At 48.5% G+C, this 24,933-nt stretch overlaps 1 protein-coding gene across 1 annotated transcript in view; it reads left to right on the top strand.

Annotated features, from left to right (window-relative positions):
• LOC142257080 (sulfotransferase 2B1-like) overlaps positions 1 to 24,933 on the top strand; it is a 152,316-nt gene that overhangs the window by 27,857 nt on the left and 99,526 nt on the right. The window contains exon 4 of the mRNA XM_075329152.1: positions 19,716 to 19,842. Within this exon, the coding sequence (XP_075185267.1) occupies positions 19,716 to 19,842 (127 nt within the window). The remainder of the gene's footprint in view (positions 1 to 19,715; positions 19,843 to 24,933) is intronic.

Genomic DNA, 24,933 nt, shown 5'->3' with positions numbered 1-24,933 from the left:
CCCCAAACCAACCACCCCTTTCACTCACGGGCGAGGAGCGCTGCTCGAGTCCCCGGATCCGGCCCACCGCTCGAGCCACCGAGCAGCCATCGCAGCAGCGCCGGACCCGAGCGTTAGCGATCGCAGCGCAGTGGCATTCTCCCCGCCCGCGACAGTACACAAAGGAGAAAAAAGCACACATAACCAGGGCGCACATCAAGAATAATAATAAAGAAATTTCAATAATGTATAATATTTTATTGCGTCAATGAGGAAACACACAATTTAAAATCACTTAAAACAGACAATACATCACAAAAAGGCCTCAAGTTGTAATACAATAGCTCCGGGATAATATACCAATTGATATAGATCTAAAAAATTTTTTGCTAATGAATAGATCCAAAAATATCCACGAAATGTATCAAAGAATTCTCCAATTGTAAGTACAATACTTAGTGGCATGCAAAGAGGAGTTCGGACAATAATGTGCAGTTGGCACCTTAAGGGTTAATTCCCAGCAAGGCAGGGGAAAAAAAAAAAGGGGGGAGGGGGGGGGGCCCGCACTGACAAGTGTTTTAATACATTAAGGATTTAGCACATGGAATCATAACCATGGTCATTGAAATTGCACAACATGATAGTATATCTTAGCGCCAAAGTGCATATGGCATAGATCAAATAGCCAGCAAATAGAGATATATGATCATCACAATGTTTGAGATCATGTAATAAAAAGAACCCCTCAAACACAATTACAATGCTAATAGAAGCTACGTGAGTGTTACAAAGTAGCAATACATATATCAAAAGGTGCAGGTGAAAGCCAAATAAATTATCCAGAATAGCCAGACTCAGGGAAATCATGCGATAGCCATGGTGTCATAGCTGCAAAGAGGTGGATCAGAATCGCTATATGAAAAGCACATAAGTGCTGGATATCAGATCAAAAAATGATCAGAAAGAGCAGAGTTACCCACCGGGCCCGGTGTGGCCAAAAGTTTGCATGCAACAAAGGGAGAATGAAGGAGCTGAAAAGCAGGTGTGCTGTGGAGGAGGCCGTGGAGAGAGCCCCACGCGTTACGCTGACAGACAGCTTCGTCAGGGGAGGTAAGGGATATGACCCAAAGGCGGTGTATATAAACGTGCAGAAGATTGGATAATTAGTTACTAATTAAACCGTCAGTGGTTGCGAGCACCACAGTAGCAAACAAAGGCAGCTGTGATAACCTTATCTTTGCATGCCACTAAATATTGTACCTACAATGTGGAGAATTCTTTGATACATTTCATGGATATTTTGGATCTATTCATTAGCAAAATTTTTTTAGATCTGTATCAATTGGTATATTGTCCCGGAGCTATTGTATTACAACTTGAGGCCTTTTTGTGATGTATTGTCTGTTTTAAGTGATTTTAAATTGTGTGTTTCTTCATTGACCCAATAAAATATTATACATTATTGAAATTTCTTTATTATTATTCTTGATGTGCGCTCGGGTTATGTGTGCCTTTTTCTCCTTTGTGTATAATCCATAATGGCAACAGCAATACACTGATCAGGCTATGGAGTGGTAACAGACCTGAGTCACAGACCCCTGGTAATCAATAAGATATCACCAAAAATAAATCAAAAGAATATAATAATAAATCAAGGAAATGCAGAGTCTGAAGGAGTATGGATAGCCTGAGAGATCATCCAGATAGGTATCGAGACCATACTCACATCTGACAGGGCAACAGCGATATCAGGGGGAGGGAGAAGGGTAGGTAAAAGGGGGGAGGCAGGAGGCGTGTGACCCCACGCGTATCGCCACTACACATGTGGCTTCCTCAGGGGAGAGGAAATGTACAGTGAGTCTCAGAGTGTGCTCTATATAAATGGAAAAAACGATTAAGAGGCGATTACTCACCAGTCCATGAGTCACAAAACGCTAGCGATGGCCGCCGCCATCTTGGATCGGTCACATGACATGAGAGGCCGCGCCCTAACGTCGCACTGCGCTTGCGCGGGTATACCCAGCGCCACTCAAACAGAGTAGCTGCTTATGTGAATTGAACTAGTTCAATGACAGTGTAGATGCTGGCTAATGCGCAGGCGCTAGAAGCAGCAGCGTTATACAAGCAAATCTGCCAGACTTCCTCATGCAAGCGCTCTTGTATAAATACCCTATTATATATAGTTCGAAATAACGTATTATACATAAAGCACTCCAGATTCATCAGGGCAATAGGAGAGAATAGAGTAAACTTAACCTCTTGGGTCCCAAATCCTAGACTCCATAAGCTTAAACATAGGGTTTTCACCAAACCCTACTAACCAGGGGTGAACAGCAATACACCCCTATTTCCTAAAGGGTGAGCCTACACACAAAAAGAGGATCACCATAAGGGGCTATAAATGAGGCCACACATGGGTTTGTAAGGTAACACACCTATAGACACATAAGCAATTGTATAGGACATATGCCAAATAGTTTGTCAGTATTCTCAATACAAATGTCTCCTTGGGGGAGACAGGGAGCAGTTAAGCATATAGGCATATAAGTGGCCATACCAACGGTTCAAAGATGGAAACCCCCTGTGCTAGACAGGCACAAACTGATGCCCATATTAATCATCTCAGGAAGCCCTACGGGTTTTACCCATTAGTTAGTGGGGTGTGTTCCAGAGAAGAGACAGCTGGAAAACCTAAAGTCAAAATAGGATTAGACATGACTATGTCCATAGGCACTCACTCTGGCCATTCCAAGGTAAATCCTTAGATGACTATTAAGGTCCAAGAGACCCCTTAATAAAATAGTCCCCCAAAGTAGGTTGGGTCTGTAAATTTTTGGAAAGTGTCCATTGTTATAAGTCCATGTTATGCAAATGCTAAGAAAAGTCCAATCCATATTATTATGTTGAGGTCCACAGGGTTCGAGTTTGCAGGGGTTGCAAAATATCCGAGCTCTCAAAGGTAGAAGTTTGAAGAAGCCTTCAGTGAAGTCCTGGCCTCGCAGAAGTAACTGTTCCTTCCGTGTGTAGATCCAAGTGCGGAAGCCGAAATGGGATCTTTAAAATCCTTAGGTCCAATGAAAGTGGAATCCAACAATAAAGAAGGAGATCACAGAAGGGGGGTTAAGAGGCACAAAGTGAGGAAGGAGACTCAGGGCAACCTAGATGGTTTTATAAAATCCTGTATAGAGCAAGTCCTCATTCAGGCCATGTGGTGCCACACTCTTCAGGGTATAAATCCATCTGGGCTCTTTTTTCATTAACTCCCTCGTACAGTTACCACCCCTGATATTCTGGCTGACCGAATCCACAATGAAAACTCTCAAGTTTACATGGGGTCCCACGTGTCTTGTTAGAAAGTGAGAGGCCACAGAGGAGAGAGCTTTACCCTTGGCCTGGTCAGCACACGCTATGTTGATGTTTGACAGGTGTTGTTGGACCCTTCTTCTTACCTCCTGTGTAGTTTGTCCCACGTAAATTTTCGCACAATCACAGATCAATAAGTAGATCACGTTTTTAGAGCGACAGTTGTAATAGCTTCTGCTGGTGATCTGTCCGGGAAAGATAGATAAAGAGATATTGTCGTCAGCTGTCATATAAGGACAGACCGTACAGACTCCGCACGGGAATGTCCCCTTCAATCTGGTGCCCATCCCCATGCGTGAGGGTCACATGCCTCCTGCCTCCCCACTTGTACCTACCCTCCTCCTTCCCCCTGATATCACTGTTGCCCTGTCATGTGTGTGTATGGTCTCGATACCTATCTGGATGATCTCTCAGGCTATCCATACTCCTGCTTCAGACTCTGCATTTCCTTGATTTATTATTATATTCTTTTGATTTATTTTTGGTGATATCTTATTGATTACCAGGGGTCTGTGACTCAGGTCTGTTACCACTCCATAGCCTGATCAGTGTATTGCTGTTGCTATTATGGATTATGTGAACTTGCTCCTCTAGGTACACACCTGACTTACCTTGGGCACGACAGGTATTTAGTTGCAGCTAACTAGTGCATCACCAAAACATTCAGGGTATATGGTGTGTTCTGTGCTTCATGGTTTTCAATCATTTAACCCTATGTGGACGTCCAAACCATTTATTCATTTATTACATTTTTGATATAATACTTTTTGCACCCAGAAGGGTCTATTAGGTCTATTTTATTCTACATCAGCATTTGTTGATACTTGGTTTAGAATGTGTACATATTGCATATTTATATGTTCATCTCTGACCTAAATTTACCTTTCCCTGAAGCTTGTTATCCAAATACCAGTAGCCATATCTGTTTTTGTCTGCTACTACATATTACATCCTATGGAGGTTGATTATCTAAATTCTATGTGAAAGGTACTCTATATTTCTGTTTCATCTCATTGGAGGTTGGCGTGTTGGGGAATCATGCCATTTTGAGCTTTTTAATTGTTTTTAATTGTCTGTTTGTGTGCTCCTGCTTGTCCCTGGAGCCGTGATATGTCCACACTGTCTCAATAAAATTTGTTTCTCACCTTCTTTTATTGTATTGGTGATCCCTTATTGCTATATCCTTTTCTCCTTTTGTACGGTTCCTTCTCTATACCAGGAGATCCCAATGGATGCTGCCCTGCTTACTTTGCTGCTTGTATTTGTGGCTTCCGTCGCCACAGGAACATTGCACCTCAGCCAGAGGTGTGATGTCCCATCCTGGGTAAGGAAAGGAGTAAACGCCGGTCCACAGGCAAATCTGCACTACACCCATTGTTAGGCATATTTTGGGACCGGGGATAGTGGCAGCCACCCCCATGCTGTATGATGGGGGGGGGGCATAAGACCCATCCCTTCTCCCATTGGGTGGGGCCTAGCAACTGGGTGGGTGGGAGGAGCCAGCCGAGGGTAGAGTAGAAAGAGGAAGGTCAAGTGTAGTCAGTTGAAGTTAGAGTGAGAAGTGAGAGTTTAGAGTGTGAAGTGAGTGGAGCTGAAGTAAGGAGGAGAGCTGAGAGGAGTGAGAAGAGAAGTGCTCTAGTCAGTCAGGAGCAAGAAGGAGAAAGTGACGCTTCCTTGTGAAGACCCTGGGACCCAGCTAGGTCCAGGTGACACCACAACCAAGAAATACAGAAGGGATTCCAGGGCCACTGAACCGCTTTCAAGCACAGGGCCTGTTCCACAGAAAGATCAGGTGGAGGGATCAAGCTGCAGACAGGGGACGGTCCCTAGAAACTGGAGGAAGAGAAGTCAATTCCAAAAGTGAAAAACGAGGTCTAGGGTGGCTGCAAGCGCCCAGGGCCACAGTCCACTGCAGAACCTCTGGGAAGAGGGTGAAGTTCCAGCTAGGCTAGCCCCTTATCCGGAGGCTGTAGTGGAGGCCAAGCCAGGTTCATCCAGCAAAGGCAAGGCTTAGAAGACAGCTGAAGAGAGGAACACAATAGAAGGGTGGTGCACCGGCTTTTATTCCCAGATCTACCCGGGATCAGCGGAGGTCCCTGACAGGGGGTTCCAACCGTCCAAAGGCACAGTGCGCCATAAACCAGGAATTGTGAGTAAACAACTTGAAACTGCACCCTTGGTGTTGCCTCTGTTATTTCATCTGCACTGCATAGACTTCCATCATTGCATAGACTTCCATCACTGCATAGACTGTAATAAGCACCAACAGTTGCCCCGGGGTACCGCTCCACCTGTGGGGAGCAGGACCATCCAAGCTGCCATTCCACCAGCCCCGGAGGCCCCATACAGCAGCGGCGGCTTAATAGCCGCAAACCACAGGTGGCGTCACGAATTATAAACTTTAGTCACCCCCCACTGAAGCCTTATTAATTGACTCCCGCCAGGGTCACGGAGTCGGGCCCCGCCACCACTGACATCTCCCGGACTAGTCCGGCCCGGCACCGGGTGTCCCATAGCCCTGGGGTGGGCGAGTCAACTTTGGCGTCACGAACAGGATAACGTGCCCGGACCCACCGGGTACTATGCGCCTGAAAAGACTGTGTGTTTTACTGTTGGAAAACTGCCGCTGCAATTACCGCTTGCAAAGCGCGGGAAGAAGGGGGGCGTGCCAGAGAAAAGGAGCGCGAAAAAGAGGCCCCGCCCCCTTTGGTCTTGCAAAAGAGCGCGAAGCTGAGCCCGCTATGCAGAGCAGCGGATGCAAAATGGCGCGCTAAGAAACTGACAATCCCTGGCAGTTAATGCTGCTGTCTAGGGGAATAGAGAAAATGGCTCCTGTAAGCGGAGGCCAGGAGGAGCTCACCTGGATCAGGCCTGTGACCGCCGCTGAGCTGGAGGCTTAGGTCGGGAGGAAGGCTGACGGGATACAGGAGCAGAGCTGACGGGAGACAGTCGTGTGGGGGAAGGAGATGGTGCTGGCCATGAGGAGTCTTCAGATGTCAGTGCAGCAAGGCCTGTGTGGAGGTGCCGCCCACGCCCATCCGGAGCCCACACCAGCGATGGCGACCCTGCTGCAGAGCATCTCCGGCCTAGCCCTGGGTGAGTCCCACACTGCCCCTGCTCCATCGGGTGTGCTGACCCCGCCGGCGTTACTACCGGAGGCCGCAGTGATCCCTGCTGTGCTCCCGAATGTGATCCCTGCTGCGCTCCCGAATGTGATCCCTGCTGCGATCCCGGTGGCGATCCATGCTGCGATGCCCATGGAGATCCTGGAGGCGATGCCCATTGGGATCCATGCTGCGATGCCCGCTGAGACCCAAGCTGTGATCCATGCTGCGATCCTGACTGAAGTCCCTGCTGAGACGTCCGGCGCAGAAACACCCTATCCGGCCAGATCAGACCAGGCCGCAATGCCGTCTATCCCAGCAACTGTCGTGGCTGAAGAGCAGACTCCTGAACAGCCAGAGGAGGACGCAGCTCTGATACCATTACCCCGCAACAGTCCCCGCACGAGCTCCCAGGGGACCCAGACCAACCTGGCTGCAGCTTCCATGTCACCGGGAGCTGAGCCAGAAGAGGACCCCCGCAATTAAAAAAAAAAAAAAAAAAGGATACTACAGAAGACTTTCCTGCATTGCCCCACCCCCTTGTTCTTTTTGAAGATGACACCCATTCCTAATGTCCTGCCCTCATGTTCTTTTGGAAGATGTCACCCCCCTGTGTGATGTCCCATCCTGGGTAAGGAAAGGAGTAAACGCCGGTCCACAGCACAGGCAAATCTGCACTACACCCATTGTTAGGCATATTTTGTGACCGGGGATAGTGGCAGCCACCCCTATGCTGTATGATGGGGGGGCATAAGACCCATCCCTTCTCCCATTGGGTGGAGCCTAGCAACTGGGTGGGTGGGAGGAACCAGCCGAGGGTAGAGTAGAAAGAGGAAGGTCAAGTGTAGTCAGTTGAAGTTAGAGTGAGAAGTGAGAGTTTGGAGTGTGAAGTGAGTGGAGCTGAAGTAAGGAGGAGAGCTGAGAGGAGTGAGAAGAGAAGTGCTCTAGTCAGTCAGGAGCAAGAAGGAGAAAGTGACGCTTCCTTGTGAAGACTCTGGGACCCAGCTAGGTCCAGGTGACACCACAACCGAGAAATACAGAAGGGATTCCAGGGCCACTGAACCGCTTTCAAGCACAGGGCCTGTTCCACAGAAAGATCAGTTGGAGGGATCAAGCTGCAGACAGGGGACGGTCCCTAGAAACTGGAGGAAGAGAAGTCAATTCCAAAAGTGAAAACCGAGGTCCAGGGTGGCTGCAAGCGCCCAGGGCCACAGCCCACTGCAGAACCTCTGGGAAGAGGGTGAAGTTCCAGCTAGGCTAGCCCCTTATCCGGAGGCTGTAGTGGAGGCCAAGCCAGGTACATCCAGCAAAGGCAAGGCTTAAGCCTGCTTTACACGCTGCAAGATATCTTACGATGTGTCGGCGGGGTCACGTCGTAAGTGACGCACATACGGCATTGTAAGGTATGTTATAGCGTGTGACAGCGACGTGCAATTGCGATTGAACGAAAAATCGTTCATCGCATGCACGTCGTTCATTCCTGACGAATTGAACGTCAGATTGTTCATCGTACCAGGGGTAGCGCACATCGCAGTGTGTGACACCCCGGGAACAATGAACAGATCTCACCTGCCTCCTGCGGCTCCCGGCCCACAATGCGGAAGGAAAGAGGTGGGCGGGATGTTTACGTCCCGCTCAGCTCCGCCCCTCCGCTTCTTTTGGCCGGCTGCCGCGTGACGTCGATGTGACGCCAAACGTCCCTCCCACTCCAGGAAGTGGACGTTCGCCGCCCACATCGAGGTCGTATGGAAGGTAAGTATGTGTGACGGGGGTTAATCGTTTGAGTGGCACGTTCAACAAATTGAACGTGCTGCACATACGATGGGGGCGTTGCAAATCGCATATGATATCGTATGCGAAATTGCAACGTATAAAGCAGGCTTATGAAGACAGCTGAAGAGAGGAACACAATAGAAGGGTGCACCGGCTTTTATTCCCAGATCTACCCAGGATCAGCAGAGGTCCCTGACAGGGGGTTCCAGCTGTCCAAAGGCACAGTGCGCCATAAACCAGGAATTGTGAGTAAACAACTTGAAACTGCACCCTTGGTGTTGCCTCTGTTATTTCATCTGCACTGCATAGACTTCCATCACTGCATAGACTGTAATAAGCACCAACAGTTGCCCCGGGGGAACTGCTCCACCTGTGGGGAGCAGGACCATCCAAGCTGCCATTCCACCAGCCCCGGAGGCCCCATACAGCAGCGGCGGTTTAATAGCCGCAAACCACAGGTGGCGTCACGAATATAAACTTTAAGCACCCCCACTGAAGCCATATTAATTGACTCCCGCCAGGGTCACGGAGTCGGGCCCCGCCACCACTGACGACCCCCGGACTTGTCCGGCCCGGCACCGGGTGTCCCATAGCCCTGGGGTGGGCGAGTCATATTCATCACAAATAACGCATCTAATGCAAGTCAATGGGAAAATCGAATAATTTTCCAGTAGACCTTCCCAGGATGTCTGGCAGGTCTGTAATAATGCTGTAAAGGGTGGAAAAGTACTGAAATTGAATGGGAACAGCATGGGGAAGATGCTTGTATGCATCCGTGAAACAGGTCACTTATGGGACAATGTTGTTAGACTATTACGCCACTTTAACTTGCAGTCGCCTGCCTATTTGTGATAACCAGCAATGGTAAAGTAGGCAGCTGTGGGCTGCAGTCCCTAGCTGTGTTCTTTATCTTGAATAATTAGCAAAAGTAGAGTCTCCTCCACAACTTTTTTTTTTTTGTTTTTTAAGTTATTTAAATAAATAATAAAACAACATGGGCTCTTGCCCATCTTTGATAATCAGTGCAGATAAAACAGACAGTTGGAGACTGGTATTCATCGACTGGGAAGGTCCATGGTTTTTGGGCCCTCCCCAGGTTTAAAATATCAGCCCATAACCGCCCACAAATGGCGCATCTATTAGGTGCGCCAATTGTGGCGCTTTACACAGCTCACCCTGATTGCCCTGTTGCAGTGGAAATGGGGCTAATATATGTGGTTTATGTCAGCTGTGATTTGTCAAAAATCACAGCTCACATCAAGCTCTGGGTCGGTAAGAGAAAGGTCTATGAGACCCCCCTATTACCAACCTTGTAAGTAAAAAGAAAAACACAAACACACAAAAATCCTTCATTTTAAATATTAAAAAACACAGCCTTTTTCACCAATTTTTTTAACCCCAAAAATATCCTCGCAGGTCCAACATAATCCACACGACGTCCAACGTTGATCCCAGCTCTGCTTCATCTTGAGGCCATGGTGAGTGGTTATATTAGAACACGTGACCACTCACCGTGGCCTCCGGGACACACTGAGAGCAGCATGGGAGCTGACAGACGTGACCTCAGGAAAACTCAGTGCTGGCCTGTGTCCTGGCAGCGCAGTCTGCCACAACGTCCACAGCCTCCAGGTGTCCCCAACAGCTGGCAACTCCAGGAACCCTAAAGGCTCCCTTAAAGGCTCTTTTAAGGTTTCTGGGCGTCACAGCTACAGATGGTCAGACTGATGTGCCCCCGTGTGCTCCAATCTGACAGTCTTGCAATCTAGCAGTCAGGTCACTGGAGTTCACACTGCTCTCAGTGAACTCAGTTAAACCTGCTAACGGACTGTCGGATTGCGGTACACGGCCACACAGCATTCCATAAATCAGGCACCAGGTTCAACTGAGTTCACTAAGGCTAATGGGGGAGCCCCTGGTTGTGAATACATGTGACCTGACTGCCGGATTGCTGGACTGCTGTGTCACTGAGTCCCGCAATCCAACAGCCCGGCAGTCTAGTAAAGGGTTCACTGGTGGTCACACTTGGTACCATAGAAACCCGGCTGTGAACTTCGATGACCTGACATCACTGCTTGTCACAGCTGGATCGCCGGATGCCCTCAGTGTGTCCCAGGAGCTGCAGTCGCATTTTCCATCATTGCTGCTTCTGGATGTAGCAGAGTTGGGATCGTCATGGGATGTCGTGTGAATTATGTTGGAACTATGGGGGTGTTTTTGAGGTTAATAAATTGGTGAAAGTGGGTGTGTTTTTTAATATTTAAAATAAAAGGATTTTTGTCTGTGTTTTCTTCTTTTTACTTACAGGGTTGGGAATGGTGGGGACTCATAGACACTTGTCCATTAGCAACCCAGTGCTTGATGGCAGCTGCGATTTTTGACAAATTATGCTGGCAGGCAATTCCTGTATGTTGAGTGGCTGAAAATAAGTCACCAAATATGCGGGGAGGGGACTCAAAACTCACAAGGCGAATACCAAAATATTCATTGAGTAACAAATATCCCGAATACCTTAATATTAGTGCCAATGATGAATAGTGCCAAATATATTAACTCATCACTATACAGTACACATTGGAACTATAGATAGGATGATACTACAGCTACAGAGGTGAGCATCTATAGGCCAGCTCGACTTGCCATGTCTAATGAAGACTCTTTAACCTTTTTGAGAGTTGGATTGAGGATCTCATCTCTGAAAATATGGTCCCACAGCTGCATCCCAACAGTTTGAGCAACACTCTTAGAAGAGTCAATACCTGGAGACAAAAGGGGGTGTGTAGCCCCTCACTTTGTCACTAAGGTTGATTTAATTCTCCAGGGATTATTCCGGAATGGTTCTTGTGGTGGGATGCAGGTCTGGACAGCTGTCATCATCCTATCAAATAGACAAGAATTAATGTACAGTGCCTACAAGTAGTATTCAACCCCCTGCAGATTTAGCAGGTTTGATAAGATGCAAATAAGTTAGAGCCTGCAAACTTCAAACAAGAGCAGGATTTATTAACAGATGCATAAATCTTACAAACCAACAAGTTATGTTGCTCAGTTAAATTTTAATAAATTTTCAACATAAAAGTGTGGGTCAATTATTATTCAACCCCTAGGTTTAATATTTTGTGGAATAACCCTTGTTTGCAATTACAGCTAATAATCATCTTTTATAAGACCTGATCAGGCCGGCACAGGTCTCTGGAGTTATCTTGGCCCACTCCTCCATGCAGATCTTCTCCAAGTTATCTAGGTTCTTTGGGTGTCTCATGTGGACTTTACTATGGGGAGATAAGGTATGCACACCAGTGACTATGTAAGGGGAATACATGGAATAGCAGAAACTGCTGTGTGAATACTGACATGAAAAATTCAATAGCTATATGTAAGGATGAAATGTGAAAAATGGAATCTGCATTACTGCCATGAATATATGAATAAAGAGAAATTTAGCTACTGAATTGATCAATGCAATAGAGCCCCAACACTACGCCAAAGTATTTCTCTACGTTGGGGTCCCTAGCTTATGTGTGTCCTCTCATGCAGTTAAAAAACTTACCGTGTATGGGAAGCTGAGACCCAGGCTATATATACGATGTGGATTGGCAATAGGTGTGTGTGGGGAGGGTTCCCAAACGAAAAACAACTAACAAATAAGAAATACTTTGGCGTAGTGTTGGGGCTCTATTGCATTGATCAATTCAGTAGCTAAATTTCTCTTTATTCATATATTCATGGCAGTAATGCAGATTCCATTTTTCACATTTCATCCTTACATATAGCTATTGAATTTTTCATGTCAGTATTCACACAGCAGTTTCTGCTATTCCATGTATTCCCCTTACATAGTCACTGGTGTGCATACCTTATCTCCCCATAGTGATGTTTTTTTAGGTTTTTGCACCCAGTTCAGACATAGAATGGAGTTCCAAACGTTATTTCTTATTTGTTAGTTGTTTTTCGTTTGGGAACCCTCCCCACACACACCTATTGCCAATCCACATCGTATATATAGCCTGGGTCTCAGCTTCCCATACACGGTAAGTTTTTTAACTGCATGAGAGGACACACATAAGCTAGGGACCCCAACGTAGAGAAATACTTTGGCGTAGTGTTGGGGCTCTATTGCATTGATCAATTCAGTAGCTAAATTTCTCTTTATTCATATATTCATGGCAGTAATGCAGATTCCATTTTTCACATTTCATCCTTACATATAGCTATTGAATTTTTCATGTCAGTATTCACACAGCAGTTTCTGCTATTCCATGTATTCCCCTTACATAGTCACTGGTGTGCATACCTTATCTCCCCATAGTGATGTTTTTTTAGGTTTTTGCACCCAGTTCAGACATAGAATGGAGTTCCAAACGTTATTTCTTATTTGTTAGTTGTTTTTCGTTTGGGAACCCTCCCCACACACACCTATTGCCAATCCACATCGTATATATAGCCTGGGTCTCAGCTTCCCATACACGGTAAGTTTTTTAACTGCATGAGAGGACACACATAAGCTAGGGACCCCAACGTAGAGAAATACTTTGGCGTAGTGTTGGGGCTCTATTGCATTGATCAATTCAGTAGCTAAATTTCTCTTTATTCATATATTCATGGCAGTAATGCAGATTCCATTTTTCACATTTCATCCTTACATATAGCTATTGAATTTTTCATGTCAGTATTCACACAGCAGTTTCTGCTATTCCATGTATTCCCCTTACATAGTCACTGGTGTGCATACCTTATCTCCCCATAGTGATGTTTTTTTAGGTTTTTGCACCCAGTTCAGACATAGAATGGAGTTCCAAACGTTATTTCTCATGTGGACTTTAATCTTGAGCTCCTTCCACAAGTTTTCAATTGGGTTAAGGTTAGGAGACTGACTAGGCCACTGCAACACCTTGATTTTTTCCCTCTTGAACCAGGCCTTGGTTTTCTTGGCTGTGTGCTTTGGGTTGTTGTCTTGTTGGAAGATGAAATGACGACCCATCTTAAGATCCTTGATGGAGGAGCGGAGGTTCTTGCCCAAAATCTCCAGGTAGGCCGTGCTATCCATCTTCCCATGGATGCGGACCAGATGGCCAGGCCCCTTGGCTGAGAAACAGCCCCACAGCATGATGCTGCCACCACCATGCTTGACTGTAGGGATGGTATTCTTGGGGTCGTATGCAGTGCTATCCAGTCTCCAAACGTCACATGTGTGGTTGGCACCAAAGATCTCGATCTTGGTCTCATCAGACCAGAGAACCTTGAACCAGTCTGTCTCAGAGTCCTCCAAGTGATCATGAGCAAACTGTAGACGAGCCTTGACATGACGCTTTGAAAGTAAAGGTACCTTACGGGCTCGTCCGGAACGGAGACCATTGCGGTGGAGTACGTTACTTATGGCATTGACTGAAACCAATGTCCCCACTGCCATGAGATCTTCCCGGAGCTCCTTCCTTGTTGTCCTTGGGTTAGCCTTGACTCTTCGGACAAGCCTGGCCTCGGCACGGGTGGAAACTTTCAAAGGCTGTCCAGGCCGTGGAAGGCTAACAGTAGTTCCATAAGCCTTCCACTTCCGGATGATGCTCCCAACAGTGGAGACAGGTAGGCCCAACTCCTTGGAAAGGGTTTTGTACCCCTTGCCAGCCTTGTGACCCTCCATGATCTTGTCTCTGATGGCCTTGGAATGCTCCTTTGTCGTTCCCATGTTGACCAAGTATGAGTGCTGTTCACAAGTTTGTGGAGGGTCTTAATTAGTTAGAATTAGTTAGAGGATGAGGATTATAAAGTAGACACACACTGAAGATAAACCAATGTCTCTGTGCATCACAGTCACTACAGGGGAGCCCATCCAGGTGTCCGCTCCCACCGGTGTCACTTGATAGTCCGGACCCTTGCCTCCGTGCACAATTTTAGTGTTCGTTGTGGCCCCTTGGCGTGAAGCTGTTGGGGTCCTGTGTGTAGGGCAGCTGTGCTCTTGATGGCTCGCACTTGGGATTTCAGTTGGGTTGCTTTACTGGAAAACCCTATCCCTGTGTTGTGTAGCAGATAGCAACCTATAAAGAATCCAGGAATCGTACTCTATATTTGAAACATCAAATTTTATTTGTACAAAGTGCTCGTGCAGAAATCATATAAAAATTTCATCATACACAGGATAACATTTTTGGGATATAGGGAGGGATGTCAAGCCGCACTTATAAGGAGTGGCACAATACTACAGTAGCTGCATCTGCCCGTATAGTAACGGCCAGTGTAAATGGACATATCATATGTTTACAGGAGTGGACCAATGGGGATGTAGTCTACATATGTATAGTATAGGATACCAATGTTGTAGAATTTTATACTAGTATGAAAATATAAACACCCTATATGGAATATGGGTATGTCAACATACACTGTATAGATTGATTAAAGGGCACTATAATTTGCATGCCATGAGAGTTTAAAGTAGCAGGCATGTGCCTATAGTATTGCCCCCATCTATCTACTTAGCCCCATAATTCAGTCCAATTACCTGTTGTCATTTGTACAGAATATGCGTCCACAGCAGCACCGCAAGTTGCACCTACTCCAACCTCGACGCGCGTTTCACCGCACTGCCGGTTTCATCAGGAGGTATCCCTGTGTTGTGCTGATGCCTTCAATCTCTGAGGTCTTAGGGAAGTTCGTGAAGATACTCTCCCTCCCAAGTTAATTATCAGGATGGCTGAACCTGCTCCTGACCTAGGGTCCTGGACCTCGACGTGCTCGGTACTGGTGTGTTTATCGGGCTTGTGCCGCGGGCGGAGGGGCCGCGCTCGCTACGCTCGGGTCCGCGGCTGCTGCTGCTCGGTGGCTTGACCGGTGGGCCGGACCCGGGGACTCGAGCAGCGCTCCTCGCCCACGAGTGAAAAGGGGGTGGTTTGTTTGGGGAGATAGTTCGTGACGCCACCCACGGGTTGTGGTGATAATGGGCACCACCGCTGCTGGTGACAGGGGATCCCTGGAGCGATGGTAGGGAGCAGCTAGGATGTTGTCCCCTCTGTGGGTAGGGGTTGGTGATCCCGGGGCCCGGTGGCGGTACGGGGAGGCAGGATGGCCGGGTGCAGGGTTGCAGGGGCAGCGCGGCGCGGTGCCGGATGGCACTGTGGAACTAACTCAGGCACAGATTCACAGAGTCTCTGGTAAACCAAACGGCAGGATAGACGGGTCCCGCAGCCGGCTGCAGTGTCTTTGCTCTCCCCGGACAAGTTGATGGTGGCTCTCTTTCCCTGCACCTGTGTAGAATGTGTTGACTCCGATGGTTTCCCAACGGTAGTCCACTCCCCGGCGTATAGGTACCGAAGGAGCCCGTTTCGCCCGCAGGCGCTGGCCCTTGGATCTCTAGCCTATGGCGGTGGCTGTTTATCCTCACTGGGTGGACTGTTGCTTTCTGTCGGGTCTTGGGTGTTAGGAAACCCCTGGGGTTCCGGTCACTCTCGAATTTGACCATTGTCGGCGGCTCCTAGCCTAGTCGGGGTCCGATGGCCCTGCCTTTGTGCTTAGCTTCACTCCGCTCCCCGGTTCGGTACCGGTGGGCCACCGTCCGATCCCGGTCCTACGGTTCCGCAGAGGTCCACTAACTCCTGCAGACGGCCACCACCGTCTGCCGACCTTGCTGACAGTGCCTGGGCTCCTACTCAGACACTTACAGTTTCTGTCCTCTCACTTTCAACTCCAAAATGAATCTGTCTCTTTTCCCGCCTCCAGGCCTCTGAACTCCTTGGTGGGTGGGGCCAACCGCCTGGCTCCGCCCCACCTGGTGTGGACATCAGACCCTGGAGGGAGGCAACAAGGGTTTTGTTTGACTGGTGTTAACTATCCAGGGGAGGATGTGTGTGTGATGTTATGTCTGTGACTACCTGGCTAGTCCAGGGCGTCACACTTGCTGATGCCGACAGTCCTCCTAGACTATGCCCATCGCACCCTTTCCAATGTCACTGCTACCGGTCCCCGACTCCTGTGGTCCTGGACCACCGTCTGCGACCCAACCTTGGTCTCGCTCCCCGGGAGCTACAACTCCCAGCTCCTCATTCTTTGAGGGCTCTCACTGCTCTGCTCACCACTTCCTCCCTCCCACAAGTCTGCCTGACTTCTAGGTGGGTGGCCCTATTCCAGCTTAACCAACCCACTGGTGTGTCTGACAGGTCATGATGTGAGGTGTGATTGGGATTTGTGGTGCTGATGGTGTGACACCGGTTATTGGGAACCTGGAATCATGGGGGGCAGGCCCTACACCCTGGGTAAGGATTGCAGTACCCTGTGGCACCCTGATATACTCAGGGGCGCCACATATGTGTGCGTATGCTTAATTAAAGATGGAGTGAATGATTAGTGCAGGAGGCGCTTTGTTTTTTCTCTCGTTTTATTTTCCTTATATACAAATTATTATACAAGAAAGAACGTTTCCTAAAATTTTTGTCCTGTAAAATTCATTTTATCTTCGGTTTTGTATGTTTTGTTGTCACTCCGTAAAAGTGGCGTAATACTCTGACATTATTCCCAGCAGTGTCCTAGGAGTCAGACATGTGTCCAGGCATCTTTGCCATGCTGTTCCCATTCCAATTGAGCATTGTTTTCATCCCTTCAGTGCTTTGACATCAGTAATATCTTAATCATTATTACTGCTTAAGCTACTATTGAAAGGTTTCTTAAGTAGGTCAATACCAGACTTAATAAATAATAGTGACTATAAAAAATTAGCAAAAAATGTATCATTCTCCACTGGGGGAGGTGGTAGAGTAAAAATTGAAGAAATAGCGGTAGACAACAGTTCTGCATGTTGTATTTACAGATCTACCTCTTTTATCAAAGATTGTGAGACAATGATCAATTTGGCACAAATAAAAGAAACTCGGCCTCAAGCAAAACTGACTCCAAAATTTCCCTTATAATAAAATCTCCCACTCTGTCTGTACACACTCCAGGGACTGTATTGTGTACTGTTACCTCAAGGCAGGGCATAACTTCAGGTGGCCATAAATATTGTCAACTGAACCCTATGATTTTGGTAGGATTTATTATTATTATTATTATTATTATTATTTATTTATAGAGCACCATTAATTCCATGGTGCTGTACATGAGAAGGGGGTTACATACAGAATACATATACAAGTTTCAGTAGACAGACTAGTACAGAGGGAAGAGGGCCCTACCTTTGCGGGCTTACATTCTATAGGATTATGGGGAGGAGACAGTAGGTGGGGTGTAGATTGGGCGGCAGCTCCGCACGGTGGTCGGGCGGCAGCTCCGCACGGTGATCGGGCGGCAGCTCCGCACGGTGGTCGGGCGGCAGCTCTGCACGGTGGTCGGGCGGCAGCTCCGCACGGTGGTCGGGCGGCAGTGGGTTCATTGTAGATTGTAGGCATTTCTGAACAGGTGGGTTTTCAGGTTCCGGTTGAAGTTTGCAAGGGTAGGGGATAGTCTGATGTGTTGAGGCAGCGAGTTCCAGGAGACTGGGGATGCTTGGGAGAAGTCTTGGAGTCGGTTGCGTGAGGAGCGAATAAGAGAGGAGGAGAGAAGGAGATCTTGGGAGGACCGGAGGTGACGTGTTGGAGTGTAGTGGGAGATTAGTTTGGAGATATACGGAGGAGAGAGATTATGCACAGCTTTGTAGGTCAGTGTTAGTAGTTTGAATTGGATACAGTGGAAGATTGGGAGCCAGTGGAGGGACATGCAGAGGGGAGAAACGGGGTGGTATTGAGGAGAGAGGTGGATCAGGACGACTATGTCATGTGTATGACACTTGAACAACTTTCTCAAACAAGGACTGTACAGAATATCATGTTCTGCTCAAGAAATGAGCTCACACCCTGAAATGTGTAGATATTGATCTGAATAGTTATTATCCTACACCTTGGAGCACGGTCCTATAGATGGTCATTTTTATATTGGTCTTCTTAACGAGGGTGGCAAAATTCTCATGAAATCTCTTAAACCAATATACTAAGGTGCACTTACGTAGACCTCCTCCCCACATTTTTACAATAGCACCCCAGATATTGGGCTTCTGCTGCCCATGGTTTAAGAGCACAATGTCTATAGCACCCATGATGACGGTGGGCCCGTAGTTCACCAACAATGCTTTGTCGGTTTCCTCTTTTATGCCTGCACTGATAGCTTTCAAAGAATACATAGATACAAGCATCGGAATATCCTGTATCTGTGCATAAGATGATGCATTCAGCACAGGATATATTGTGACTGACAGGATGCAGCACCACTGATTACACATCAGATCTAAGGGAGGCCTTCAAATTGAGTTACTGCCATGTGAACTGAGGACGTTGGGTGTTTTCTATGCAAGAAGAGTGTCTATTATGCTGCTGCAGTAAGAAATGAGAGAGGTTGGGGGTCTTCTATGTAAGAGCAGAATCTATGGGCTTTTAGATATACTGTATTCTCACAAACTGCCCAACTATTTTAATTTTATGACCAAGTTAAAGCTTCTCGCCGCCCTAACATTTAAAAACGATAGTGCATCTGTTATGTATAGTCACCATTCTTGATTCTCTCCGTTTGCATCTTGCTGCCTTCTCCACTGAGACCAATGTTTCGGTTCTCCGCACCCAAGATCGCCGCTGCCATGGCATAAGGAACAGTGGAAAGTCTGAGCCACATTTTCACAGCACAGAGAAGGCAGGAATGGTGTAATTGTGTCGCCCAGGGAGAGGGGGGTGCTCAGATCCGGGCCAAGGGGTCACTTTTGTAGGTGTATGGTGGCGTGACCCGGTCTGTGATCCCAGGCTCCACAATAAAAGGGGGATCAGGTAGGGGGAATTGTCCGTGACGCCACCCGTGGGTTGCGGTGATAAAGTGTTGGCACCGCCGCTGCCTCTGGGGACCGTGCACGAGACTGGTGGTGTGGGGCAGCAAGGTGGAATCCCCTCCACGGGTAAGGGAGGTGTAGTCCCGGGGCCCAATTGGGAGTTGTGTGGTGGCAGGGATTGCAGGGAATAGTACACTCACAGTTCGGTTATCGTGGTGCTGGATGAAGCTGGATTGATGTGGAGGGTCAGGAACACAGATGGAAGAAATACTCAGAGTCTTTTGCAAACCAAATTGCTCTCACCCCTCCCTTTTCCTGGGGAGGGGGTGAGTGGGACCTGATTGGCTGGTCTGTTTCTGTGTGGGAAACTCCCCAAGGGAGTGTGAGATCTGCACCAAAAACATGGATGCAGACCTCTGTGACACCCTGGTTTTGCCAGGGCGGCACATAATTCATACTTGCTGCTGTGCTTCCTATGCTGGCCATCTTGAATGCAAGAAAACTAGACCGTTGTTCTCAGTGAAAATGGCAGTGGGAGGAAAAAAAACTCCCAAGACAGGGTGACATGACATGACAAATGTGTAGTCACTAGTGTGAATGTGGAGGCTCATCTTAACTCTGGTTGTAATGTTGGCATCTTCACATGAAAAGTCAAGTCTTTGCAATCAAAATTCTGTTGGTTTTTGCTTCTATATTAAAAAAGCCTTTTCTTTGTGTCATATTTGTAGATCATTTATACAGCTCGAAGCCCTAGAGATGTGCTGGTGTCTCTTTATCATCATGCTCATATGTCATATGTTGTGAAAAAACCTAATAGCTTTGATGAATTCATGGAAGACTTTTTGCAAGGTAGAGGTATGTACCATAGGGTTACATATTACTATAATATAATTCTGCAGTCCACTAAAGTCATGAGAATTGTGACACTGAAAAGTCTTTCACTAAAGGGTTTTAGTTAACCGTTAAGCGGGCTTTACACGCTACGATTTTGCTACAGCGATCTCTTTGGGGTCACGGATTTTGTGACGCACATCCGGCCGCTGTAGCGATGTCGTAGCGTGTGACTCCTAGGAGCGATTTTGGATCGTTGCAAAAACGTCCAAAATCGCTCCTCGTTGACATGGGGGTCCACTCCCAATTATAGCTGCTGTTGCAGGGGCGAAGTTGATCTTCGTCCCTGCGGCAGCACACATCGCTACGTGTGACGCCGCAGGAACGAGGATCATCTCCTTACCTGCCTCCGGCCACAATGCGGAAGGAGGGAGATGGGCGGGATGTTACGTCCCGCTCATCTCCGCCCCTCCGCTTACATTGGGCGGCCGCTTAGTGACGTCGCTGTGACGTCAAATGGACCGCCCCCTTAGAAAGGAGGCGGTTCGCCGGTCACAGCGACGTCGAAGGACAGGTATGTGTGGCGGGGAGCGCGATTTTGTGCGCGACAGGCAGCGATATGCCCGTCACGCACAAATGATGGGGCCGGGTGTCATGCTAGCGATATCGGGCCGGATATCGCAGCATGTAAAGCCACCCTTAGGGCGGCTTTGCACGTTGCAACATCGCACGTGCGATGTCGGTGGGGTCAAATCGAAAGCGACGCACATCCGACGTCACTTTCGACATCGCAGTGTGTAAATCCTAGATGATATGATGAACGAGCGCAAAAGCGTCGTTATCATATCATCGGTGTATTCTCCGACATTTCCATAATGCTGGTGCCGCGACAGGTACGATGTTGTTCCTCGTTCCTGCGGCAGCACACTTCGCTGTGCGTGAAGCCGCAGGAGCGAGGAACATCACCTTACCTGCCGCCGGTGGCTATACGGAAGGAAGGAGGTGGGCGGGATGTTTACATCCTGCTCATCTCCGCCCCTCCGCCGCTATTGGCCGCCTGTCGTGTGACGTCGCTATGACGCCGCACGACGCGCCCCCTTGGGAAGGAGGCGGGTCGCCGGCCACAGCGACGGTCGCAGGGCAGGTGAGTGCATGTGAAGCTGGCGTAGCGATATTTTTCACTACGCCAGCTATCACAAGATATCGTACCTGCGACGAGGGCGGGGACTATCGCGTGTGACATCGCAGCATCGGCTTGCGATGTCGCAACGTGCAAAGCCCGCCTTACTCCTTAAATGAGATTTCTAATTACTCATTAAATTGTATTTTTCCTTCATGAGTTTGTACCATTCTTCTGTTATTCTGATATGTCCTTTAATAAATTATAAATATATTGCCAACTAGGTGTCCCTGTTTGACTAATCTAAAGGTTGCTTACCTACACAGTCTAATATTGTGAGCAATGATTGAACAGTGTTGGATTGCGGAAAGGTCAGCTATTGATCTGGTTGCCCCTCAATGTCATGTTTTACATAAATTCCTAGGAGGAATATGTCATGAGTATATCCCGCTCTGGGGAGACTTTTGGCGACTCTGGGACCAGGTCACAATGTGGCACCCCAGTTGTCATGGGAGCCACAGTGGCGTTGCTCTCCTCACCGGGATCAATGCTATGCTTGGAGGCAGCGTGCGGACCTCTCCTTGTCAGGAACATCACATACAACATCTCTTAGAGGTACTTTGCACACTACGACATCGCAAGCCGATGGTTGCGATGCCGAGCGCGATAGCCCCCACCCCCGCCGCAGCTGAGATATCTTGTGATAGCTGCCGTAGTGAAAATTATCGCTACGGCAGCTTCACACGCACTTACCTCCCCTGCGACGTTGCTCTGGCCGGCGAACTGCCTCCTTCCTAAGGGGGCGGGTCGTGCGACGTCACACGGCAGGTGGTCAATAGAAGCGGAGGGGCGGAGATGAGCGGGACGTAAACATCCCGGCCACCTCCGTCCTTCCGCATAGCCGGCGTGAGCCGCGGGATGCAGGTAAGGAGATGTTCCTCACTCCTGCGGCTTCATTCACAACGATGTGTGCTGCCGCAGGAACGAGGAACAACATCGTACCTGTCGCTGCCGCCACATCATGTAAATGACCGACACTACACCGATGATACGATTTCGACGCTTTTGCGCTCGTTAATCGTATCAAAAAGGATTCACATACTCCGATGTCAACAGCAACGCCGGATGTGCGTCACTTTAGATTTTACCCCACCGACAACGCAGCTGCGATGTCGTAGTGTGCAAAGTACCCCTTACTCCAGGCCAGCAAGGGGAGCTCATAACCTGTTTTGAAGGGAGTCTCTCTGTACATGCTGACCTGCGGGAAGGGTTAGAGTGAACAGGAAGGAAGTGAGGCAGAACAGTGTTGGCGAGAAGAAAGAGCTGTCGTTGATTGAGAGCTGCTGAGTGAGCTTTCCAGGACCGAGCGCTAGGACAGGACACCGGGGTCCTTGGTTACTAGGTGCTAACGGCCTAGTAGTAAAACCTGGAGGGCAAGACATTCTATATTTCCTGGCCCAGCTTAGTTCCAAGACGCAGCAGCAATACAGAACCCGGGATCGCAGTAATACAAGCGAGTCCCACAACCGGTTCACGCTGCCCATCACAGGGGACAGTAATCTTCAAGTAAAGAGAGAGAAGGGGATGCTGTGCTGCTCCAGGCCGCAGCGGCTCCCACCAAGAGAAAACTAAGGAAGGCCTCCAACCTGCCAGGCAAGAAGAGATCCATGCTGCTTCTGGGCTTACCAGACCACTGTAAACCTGGACCATAACACATGACCAGTAAAGGTAAAAAGGAAACTACCAACCTGTGTCGTCCAGTTACTGTTGGCGTCCCAGTTCTGTACCCCATTGCACCACTACAACCCCCACCATCCTCCTGGGGTCCACTCCGCCTGTGGGGGATGATCACACCCAAGCTGCACTACCACCAGCCCCAGCAAGGAACCCTGCAGCGGTGGCTATCCCCTGGCCACATACCACAGGTGGCGTCAAGACAAACTTTAACAATCACCCCGCTTTCCCTTCATTTGCTGTACGCCTCGGCGCAACGCAACCGGACAAGGCCACCTGTTATGATGCGGTAACTGTGTAAGATTACAAAAAACTCCCATTTTTGAAAAAACACCAAGAAAACAGGAGTAGTTAGAACCTGGGCTGACTGCAATCCCCTAACTATCAGACCACACTAGAAGTAGCCATGGAGCGTTCCTAAAAACCTAGATGCCTCATCACAGCCTAATAAACTAGCTATGCCTCACAGAGAGAAATAAGGAAATCTACCTTGTCCCAGAGAAGTCCCCAAAGAAGTAGATAGCCCCCACACAAAGATTATGGTGATGTAGGAAAACACAATACACAAATAGGAAAAATAGGTTCAGCAAAGCCGAGGCCCAACTAACTTGATACAAAGAAAAGGAAAGGAAACTGATTGTGGTCAGTGCAAAATTCTTATAGAAAAATACCAAATTCCTGATAGTAAAAACAGGGACAGACAGAACTTCAAGCCAGGAACAGAGATTGAGGAATATCTCCTCCCTCTGACACTCCTCCTCTCCTAGGCCGCAGGCCTGTTGCCTAGGAGACAGAGGAGCATCAGAAAGCGGCGCCGGCATCTTGTGGCCGCGTGGGAACTGACTGAAGACCCAGCGGCGCGCAGCGGTGGAGCGGGTGCTGGAAGGTTTTTTTTATTTTTTTTATTTTTAAACTGTGCAGCTGTGCCAAGGTGTGGGGGGACAGTGCCAGCACGGGGGCAAACATGGCTGCAAGGATGGGGGAGGCATGCAAGGATGGGGAGAAGCATGCAAGGATGGGGGGGAAGCATGCAAGGATGGAGGAAACATGCAAAGATGGAGGGAAACATGCAAGAATGGGGGAAACATGGCTGCAAGGATGGGGTAAACATGCAAAGATGGAGGGAAACATGCAAAGATGGAGGGAAACATGCAAGGATGGGGGAAACATGGCTGTAAGGATGGGGGAAACATGACTGCAAGGATGGGGAAACATGGCTGCAAGGATGGGGGAAACATGGCTGCAAGGATGGGGGAAACATGGCTGCAAGGATGGGGGAATCATGACTGCAAGGATGGGGAAACATGGCTGCAAGGATGGGGGAAACATGACTGCAAAGATGGGGAAACATGGCTGCAAGGATGGGGGAAATATGGCTGCAAGGATGGGGGAAACATGACTGCAGGGATGGGGGTAAACATGCAAGGATGGGGGTAAACATGCAAAGATGGAGGGAAACATGCAAAGATGGAGAGAAACATGCAAAGATGGAGGGAAACATGCAAGGATGGGGAAACATGCAAGGATGGGGAAACATGGCTGCAAAGATGGGACAACATGACTGCAAGGATGGGGAAACATGACTGCAAGGATGGGGAAACATGGCTGCAAGGATGGGGGAAACATGGCTGCAAGGATGGGGAAACATGGCTGAAAGGATGGGGGCAACATGGCTGCAAGGATGGGGAAACATGGCTGCAAGGATGGGGAAACATGGCTGCAAGGATGGGGGCAACATGGCTGCAAGGATGGGGGCAACATGGCTGCAAGGATGGGGGAAACATGGCTGCAAGGATGGGGGAAACATGGCTGCAAGGATGGGGGAAACATGGCTGCAAGGATGGGGGAAACATGGCTGCAAGGATGGGAGGAAACATGCAAGGATGCAGGGAAACATGGCTGCAAGGATGGGGGAAACATGGCTGCAAGGATGGGGAAACATGGCTGCAAGGATGGGGGAAACATGGCTGCAAGGATGGGGCTGCAAGGATGGGGGGGAAACATGCGAGGATGGGGTACATTTACCAGGATGGGTTACGTTTACCAGGATAAGGGAACATGCCAGGATGAGGTACATTTACCAGGAGGGGGTTATTTAACAGCATGGGGGAACATGCCAGGATGGGATACATTTACAATGATGGGGTACATTTACCAGAATGGAGGACATTTACCAGGAATGGGGTACATGCCGGGATGGAGGAACATTTACCAGGATGGGGAACATGCCGGGATGGGGGACAAATATACCAGAATGTAGG

The sequence above is a fragment of the Anomaloglossus baeobatrachus genome, chromosome 11 (assembly GCF_048569485.1).
Source record: "Anomaloglossus baeobatrachus isolate aAnoBae1 chromosome 11, aAnoBae1.hap1, whole genome shotgun sequence".
In the NCBI taxonomy this organism is placed as follows: Eukaryota; Metazoa; Chordata; class Amphibia; order Anura; family Aromobatidae; genus Anomaloglossus; species Anomaloglossus baeobatrachus.
Note: the sequence above shows the minus strand (reverse complement) of the source record. Positions and strands in the feature narration are given on the sequence as shown.